Source organism: Cicer arietinum, chromosome 7 (assembly GCF_000331145.2).
Source record: "Cicer arietinum cultivar CDC Frontier isolate Library 1 chromosome 7, Cicar.CDCFrontier_v2.0, whole genome shotgun sequence".
In the NCBI taxonomy this organism is placed as follows: domain Eukaryota; kingdom Viridiplantae; phylum Streptophyta; class Magnoliopsida; order Fabales; family Fabaceae; genus Cicer; species Cicer arietinum.
This window is the reverse complement of record NC_021166.2, coordinates 5,739,975-5,748,340: the sequence shown is the minus strand read 5'-3', so window position 1 is coordinate 5,748,340 and position 8,366 is coordinate 5,739,975. Positions and strand designations below refer to the sequence as shown.

The 8,366-nt window shown below is 29.7% G+C and overlaps 2 protein-coding genes across 2 annotated transcripts in view; one reads left to right on the top strand and one right to left on the bottom strand.

Moving 5' to 3' along the window:
- The first annotated feature begins 1,987 nt into the window (after window positions 1–1,987).
- Window positions 1,988–6,538, top strand: LOC101501854 (uncharacterized). The gene is made up of 9 exons (XM_004508328.4): window positions 1,988–2,276; window positions 2,562–2,646; window positions 3,039–3,113; window positions 3,206–3,242; window positions 3,630–3,713; window positions 3,841–3,901; window positions 4,020–4,126; window positions 4,547–4,612; window positions 6,155–6,538. The coding sequence occupies exons 1-9, from the start codon at window positions 2,207–2,209 to the stop codon at window positions 6,254–6,256; spliced, it is 687 nt and encodes a 228-aa protein (XP_004508385.1). The 5' UTR covers window positions 1,988–2,206; the 3' UTR covers window positions 6,257–6,538.
- Window positions 6,539–7,942: 1,404 nt separating this feature from the next.
- LOC101501002 (class V chitinase CHIT5b) overlaps window positions 7,943–8,366 on the bottom strand; it is a 3,300-nt gene continuing 2,876 nt past the window's right edge. The window contains exon 2 of the mRNA XM_004508325.4: window positions 7,943–8,291. Coding sequence (XP_004508382.1) covers window positions 8,272–8,291 — 20 coding nt within the window. The 3' untranslated portion in view covers window positions 7,943–8,271. The remainder of the gene's footprint in view (window positions 8,292–8,366) is intronic.

The window sequence follows — 8,366 nt, the reverse complement described above, 5'->3', positions numbered from 1 at the left end:
TTGAAAATTAACCATTGTAAAAAATATAAAATATATATATATATATATATATATATATATATATATATATATATATATATATATATATATAAGAATTACGTGTTCCTTGTATTGTAACAACAGACAAAATAACCTATTAAACTTTTCACAAAGAATCTCACTCACCAATCTACGATATTTCAAAATAAAGTATTACTCTCATGTACAACAAATGTAAGTCAAACTACCTACTTCAAAATCTCCTCCACATCTACATGAATATTAATAATATTTTTCCATCATACTTAATTCGTATGAGTATGTGAGCGAAGGAAACTAACTCATTTTATTATTAAAACTAATACAACTAATTACTTTTATAAAAATTATGTTCAATTTAAATGAGATTCTTGTTGTATGATTTAATTGAACATTTAACTATAAGCATTTTATTGAACTCCAAAACATTAAAATTGGCCTATTGTGAATTAATCAGAATTTAATATATTTAATATGTTAGCAATTGTGTCATCACCTTTTGTGATTCATCGTTAATGTTTTTCGATACCAACCTCAAAACAATTCGACTGCAAATTAAAGAAGAAAATGAGAAAATGGAACTTTAATATTTCATTAATATATAAACCATATTTATTATATATGTATGTAATATTATTTTTCTAAATCGTGTATTTTGCACACCACTATAAAGACTAATTATTCGAGTCGAATAAGATTATAATGATGTGCCAAAATTTTGCTCAAGAGTTTTAAAGTTGCTGTATTTTTAAGATTAAATTTAAATAAAAAACTCGTGATTATGTTGAAGAAAGCTGAATCATCCCATTCATTTACTCATAAGTTGTTGACGTTGTATTTGTTATGTTTGAGTCAAATATATGAAAAAAAAAAAAAAAAACTTAATTAATTAATTTACTCATCAGTCCTTAATTAATTTTTTTTCTCACTTCAGTTTCATAATTTTTTTTTTGGTGTTGGTTTTTTAATTATATTTTCATAAGTCAAATTTGTCATTTTTGTCATTTCTTTATCTAACTTATATTAAAACTCATAAATTTATAATTTTCTTCAATCTAAAAACCTATAGTATTTCAAATCTAATAAATCTATGACTTTTAAACTCACAATATTTCAAATCCATAACTTACAAATTTAATTTCATAACATTTTAACTAATAAAATGAAAAAAATCCTCAAACTCATTATTTTATCAAATATATATTTTTTATAAAAAATGTAAAGTTGTATTTCCATCAATTAGTTAAAAATCTCAATTATAGACAAAAAGGATTTAGGCTGATCAAATTCTCAAGAAATTAAAATTGAATTCAAATCCAAAATAAAAAAACAAAAGAAAGAGAGAATGTGAAAAAAATTTAAAAAAAGGAAGATAAGACGAAATATGAGAAATAAATTTAAAGACTTTTATTTTTATTTTTTATTTTTATGAATTTGAAAAATAATGAGTTTGAAGATATGAAATATCTGAGTTTTTAAGTCAAAATAAATTGTAAAATTATAGATTTATGAATTTAAAGACGAGTGAGAGAGAAAAGATGACAAAATTTAATTTTCTTTTTGTCAAAATCTAACATAAAAAATTATAAAAAATAAAAAATAATTAAAAGACTAATATAAAATTATAAATTAATTTAAAGACTAAAAACTAATTTAGCCAACTTACCAAATTTTAGATAAATAAAAAATAGAATTTTACCTTTTGTTTTGCTGCAAAGCACAAAGCAAATGAAATAATAATATTTAGTAATTATAACTATTATAATGAACAGGGACAAAGAGGCATGCTCACAAAATAGTTTAATATGGAATATTCTACAATTACTTTTAAAATATATTTTAAAATTACAATATTAGAAATAAATTAGAAGTGGGCATAAAACTATTTTTATATTTAAAAAAAGAAACTTATTTCATTTATAAAAATAAAATAAAATTATCCGAGGCAAATAAGAAAATGATAGCAGCAGCACCTTTTCCAAAGCAAATAAAAACCTCAGTTAAACCTTCAATCTCTCATGCTCCCTCCCTCTTCTTCATATATCTCTCAATCTCAATAGGGTTTCTTCTTCTTCTTCTTCTTCTTCTTCTTCTTCTTTCTCTAACATAACAACAAACCTTTCTATTCGATTCGATTCGATTCTATCCGTCATCGATTTAACATTCTTCGATTATTTTTTTAACGGAGATGCCTCGCCCCAAAAGAAAAGCGGTCCCACCAATCACTTCTTCTGACGTTGATTCTTCTGTTCGTAAGGGTACTTCAATTTCTCATTTCCTTCTTTCTAATTGGTTCCCGTTATTACGAATCAGAAAACTCAACAGAAGATTAGTTATCACTTTTTACTTTTCAATTCAATTCAATTTAATTAATGTTAATTACGGGAAATCGAGTTTCCATGTGATGAATTTGGATCTTACTTGATCCCTGTTTTTGATTCTAATCTTGACATTATAGCGGAATGATTTCTTCATTCTGTTTAGTGTTTTTTATTTATTTATCGGGAGTAATTCTTTTATTTTATTTCATGTCATTATTCAAGAACCGAAGAGAACAACTACAAAGCAATTTGAACGAATTGATAACCTGTTTGGTTCATACACAAATAAATCATTAGGCATGATTGAGTAAGTACGTTTTTATTTTTATTTTTATTGTTATTATTATTATTATAATTATTATTATTATCTATAAAGGAATGTTATTTCATACTATTAGTTGTTGTTTGATCTGATTTCAAATTGAGAAATTACTATCCTACAAAACCTAATTCAACTGAAAAATGCCGATATTGTTAGACAAAACATCTTCACTCGGGTTTGAATCTTAGAACTTTGCAGTTGTATGTGTGAATTTCAGGTAGTGTTTGTCACTTAGTTTAAGAACCAAAAAAAAAAAAAAGAATTGAGAAATTACCGAGCTTGAGTTTTTTGTTTTTATTTTGTAATGGTACATTTGTTGTGCTTATGACTATGTGACTGTGGCTGCAATTCTTTATACTTTTTGTTTGGTTGGTCAGTCCAGATGGGATTGAAGCACTATGTAAAGATGTGAATGTGGACCATACAGATATTAGAATGCTGATACTTGCTTGGTACATATATCTGACTGGATTTTTATTTTTTATTTTCCCATTTACCTTTAACTGATCTTTTAACCTTTATAATTTATGTATTTTCTTATCAGGAAAATGAAAGCAGAAAAGCAGGGCTATTTTACTAAGGTTGGTTGAGAAAATATTGCTTCACAATCTTGCTTTAGTGATACAACTTGTATTTTTATTACATACCAATAGGTAGTAACTGGCTGAATCATGGACGAGACAGCCTCTTCTCATTGGAACAACTGTGAATACTGAGGGTCATTTTGGAAATAATTAAATGCATTTTTATAGTCATGAAATTCCTGACATATTTAGTTATTGTGTCTTCTGCTCTCAGTGACAGCAGAAGACTGTTTGATGCCATGATCCAAACTACAATCTGCTTATACTGTTGATACACCATTCATATCATGATCAGTTTGGACTTTGGATAACTTGAATCTCCTTCTCATAATACTACTTGGTTTTGGATATTTCATGACTACAGTTTTTTCTTTCTCTGAATAGGATGAATGGCGAAGAGGGCTCAAATGTTTAGGGGCCGACACGCTCCCAAAATTAAGAAAAGCAGTAAATGGACTGAAGAAAGAGGTTTTTTTCTTGGATATAAAATACTCAGTGAAGTTTCATTGCGTTGTTGTTGAGATTTAACCATTAATTACAGATATCCCTCAAGAAGGTTTTGATGCAATTTATTTCCTTTCTATGTCTTGGGTAGGTGACGGTACCAGAAAGCTTTGAGGATTTTTATTCCTATGCATTTCAGTACTGCCTTACAGGTAAGCCTGTAGAATTGATTGGCTTGAAGATTCAGATTTGTTGTGATACATAATTATATTCCTGCCTTGAAGATTCTGTATCACTCTGAATCTGTTTGAACATTATTAATACTTTCAGAGGATATGCAAAGGAGTGTAGATATTGAGACCATTTGTGAGCTGTTGACTGTTGTTCTGGGATCTGAATTCCCTTCTCAAGTCAATTTACTAATAGATTATCTAAAGGTAGGTGTTGGTATTTCTTTTTGTTGAGTCCTCCGCTGTTACTTTATGCTACTCAGCTGTGTTTGATCTTTTCAGTTGTGTGTAATTTCGGACAATGGCTTTTATTGATGTCCAGCACAAACATGCTAGATTGTGAAGAATGTCAATATGTTCTTTTTCTTGTATTTTGTTATTATCCCATACCTGTGGTCATTCATTCATATGTATAAAGTTTGGTTTATTGTGTGGTTCATGATACAAAGCTGGTTACATCCTTGAAATATTTTTCTTCGGAAGATATCAGATAACTAACATGAAATCAAGTGATGGAAGGGATTTTCCTCAATTACCTTGTGTTTAATGCACTTTAACGTTGTGTTGTTTAAGTGGAAAAATATAGATTAGAAGAATTTATCATCTGATGGTTGTTTCTTTTGGCAGTCCCAGACTGATTATAGAGCGCTAAATGTGGATCACTGGAGAAATTTTTATCGGTTTTTTAAAGAGGTAATGTTATTATTCATTTATCTTACCTTGCCTGGAATGTTTTATATTTTGTACATTTTTCACTTCGGGTTGACCGTTGAGTTTACTATCTGATTATGAGGTCCATTGGAGTCTCAGTGAATAATGAACTTTTGGCAAACTGAGGTTCTTATTGTAAAACTGGTAGTTTAATCCTCTGGAGGAAAATTCTTTCTAGTAGGGAATATTTGTTTGCATTTCCTTTCTTTTTGTTATTTGCTTTGATGATAAGTTGATAACAAGGTTAATATTATATGTTGGTCAACGTAATGTGCATCATAAGAAGTTCATCTTTGCCATAGATATCAGCCTGTTATGTTTAGTCAACTTTTACAACAGTCTTGTGATTTGTGAATTGAGTGATTTTACCTAGTACTTTTTTTCATTTGAGTGAGTTTACCTGATACTTTTTTTCTCCCTATTGGGAAAAACTAAAGTCCCATATATGCTAGAGATAAGGACTATTTAAAGCTTATAAATCATAGACTCCCACCGTACAAGCCGGTTTTGTGGAGTTGAGGCATGAGGGAAATAGATCCTCTCCATTTCTTCTTGTTAGAATTCAAAGTATGAGTTTATTATTTCTGGACTGTACAACTTCCTAGGTTCTTTGCTAGTATTCCTAGTCAATACAAGTTCCTAAACTTTGAAGGTAATTATTGTAACCTCATTATAAATAGAATGTGTGTGATCTTGTTTTAGACACACAAGATACACATAAATTACATATCTTTACATGGTATCAACAGTGGTTCATCCTAGGGTTGCTCTCCTTTTTCCAGCTGTGCCATAACCTTTCTTCTTCTTCTTCTTCTTCAAAATTCTGTGCGTGTACTGTTCTAGTGTGCCACCTCCTAGAACTACCACAGGCCGCCGCACAATCTTCCTGTGAGCACGATGACATTTTTTGCGCTGCCTCTTCATTCGTGCCCCCCGCGCCTCCTCCAGTACCACACGTGGCATACCTCCGGCCACCAGTTTAGGCTATAAAAACATGACATAACCACTATACCATCATATAATAAATTATAATGTCACAATGATTTAATTAAATATATTTAGGAGTAAATTATTTGGCTCCCTCAAAACAATCAACCAAGCTCCGCCACTTCACTTACTTGAGCTTTTACAGATTTTGGAGCAAACTTGATTGACCATATGAGGATTCAAGCTTGAATAATTTTAGAATAATTGAACTCTTTTTGGAGTAACTAAAAAGAAATACTTAGAGGTCAATAGTTTGATTAGAGATATGATTTATGATAGAGCATTATTACGATGTTGTATGATCTATGTTGCCGACCCCACCTAGTTAGATAAGACATGGGTGTTATTGCTAGCTCATGTGAACTCTTATCTGCATATTTCTGCTTTTGTGGTACGCGTTTATTTGTCTATAATGTGTATTATATGTTTTGCATAAGTTGTGCACTTGTAGTAACGTAGTTTAACTAATGAAGTTAGTGAGCTCTTCATTTCAAGAAGTCACATGCAGGAAAAATGTTGACATTTTGTTGCTGCCAGGTAAACTTTACTGACCTTGAAAGATATGATTCCAGTCAAGCCTGGCCAGTGATCCTCGACAGTTTTGTTGATTGGTTGAAAGAAAAAGAAAAGACAATATAGCTATCACCTGAGGTCGTTGACCTCCCTGAAATTTCAGTTCAACTTCACTCAAACTCCGAACCAGAATACAGTTTGATGCCGGATTTAAAATTGTATATGGCTGTTCTGAGTAATCTATTTGCAGTTTTCTGCAAATATTGTTACGATCAATCATATGTAACAATCTTGTCAACTGTCAAAGCCATCAAGAGTTTTACAGATTGGAAATATTATTGTTATAAAACAATTTTGTTTCCTAGTGTCATTTTTTACATATTTTATGAATGTCAGCCATTTCTGTAATCAAACTTTCCAATCTGCATCTTTAGTCTGTCTAACGATAGTCTTAACTAAAAATGAAGTTAGAATATAAATTTGTGAGAGTAATCGACTAAGCACTTGCGAAGAAGTCTATTTTTTTTTATGTCGTTTGTTTAAGTCTTAAGTTAAAAGCGCCATATAGTTAGGCAAGTTGACGTGACAAAGATCAGACACAGTCCCCCAAACTTTGGTGGGGTTCAAAAGAGTTGGGCATATTTTGCATCTATTGTGTGTATTTTTCACCATTACAAGAGGTTGAGTATACGATTTGAACTTGTGATTTCTGAGTTATTCGATGACAAATTCAATCATTACATATAGACTTTCCTCCATTTCACGTAGTTGTTTAACACTTTTTGATGGTCAATTATACAAATGGAATCAGCAATTCGTAACCATTTCGTTTATCGTGTTTATTTTTAGATACACCATTTGTTGTGTTTTGCTTTAAAAATTTCGTGTTTTTCTTTAAATAGTTATTACTCCTATATGATATGATTATTTGATTTTGAACTTTTTTTTTCCTTAATTTTATTTCTTTCTTACTCTATTATGAGTGTGATACTGGGATTTGGATTTTGTTCATGTGTGAAAGTGTACACAATTATATCTCGTGGAGTTCGTATTGTATCCATTTATATCTAAGGTGATTAATTAACACACACAAGTATAGTCTCTGTACTTGATAGGTTACCAATTTCCTACCAAGGAGCTAAGAAGAAGTAGGATTTTGCTAGGATTTACTAACCAGGAAGATAAAGACATAGATAACATTCAAATTATTCATTACTGTTTTTTGGGCCAAAGATCTACAATTTAAAGAAATATTTGACTAAAAATTACATCTCAACTATTAAAGTGTTATTCAATCTCCTATTGTGTATCAACATTAGTGATAAAAGAGTTTTTTATGATTTTTCTTTGTGTGTCACAATTCACAAGTTAGGAATTACTTATTGTTAAATTATTTTAAAGTTCAATATCTTGATCGGATAAGGTAAATTTAAAATGAGCAAGTAAAAGTGATATATATACATTTGTTCAAGTAAAGACAATTTTACTTTAAAAAGGAATTTGATCCTTCTTAAAGATTAAAATTTTCATTTAAGCAAATTATTTTAATTAGTTAACCCCTGATTTGAGAGCACATGTTAAACAATTTTAATTGAAACTTTATCTTTCTGTCAAAAAGAAGTCCTTTATGATACGAAAAAATAAAGAAACTTCCAACAATAACTTATTTTTTTCATACAATATTCCAATAATAACTTATTGAAAATTTGATGTTCAAACGAACATATAAAGAGCACAGGAGCGTTTTATAAAGAATACACGTAAGATACAAAAAAGAATCATAAACTATAATCATAACTAGAATTCAGTAATTTGAGAAAAAAAATTCCACCGAAAAGTGGTAAATTCCATTCATGTTTTCTTCAATACCAAAAATAAATTTTACTTGTGCTTTGTTTATTCAGTTACCTAAATTTAGTAAATTCGAGATAAAAAAATCCACCCAAAAGTGGTAAATTTCCCATTCATGTTTTCTGCCATTTATTTGTGCCTTTGCACGTACAAATTTTTATTACTTGTGCCTTGTTTATTCAGTTACTTAATTGTTGACTTTGAATATAAAGTCCAGATTCAGCTACATGATGAAAAGATTAATAATGGAAACATGCAAGTCAGGTCTCTGTTCACTTCTCCAGTCTCATTCACAGCCAGGCTTTCGAAGCTGCATTTTGTCAAACAAAAAAATAACATTGCAACAGAGAATTAGATGAATGCAGTTTTTAAATTTATATATATA

Coding starts and splice junctions, on each gene's coding strand:
- LOC101501854 (XM_004508328.4), top strand. CDS start 2,207: ATGCCTCGCCCCAAAAGAAAAGCGGTCCCACCAATCACTTCTTCTGAC. Junction 3,114..3,205: donor AGAATGCTGATACTTGCTTG/GTACATATATCT, acceptor TTTTCTTATCAG/GAAAATGAAAGCAGAAAAGC. Junction 3,714..3,840: donor TAAATGGACTGAAGAAAGAG/GTTTTTTTCTTG, acceptor TGTCTTGGGTAG/GTGACGGTACCAGAAAGCTT.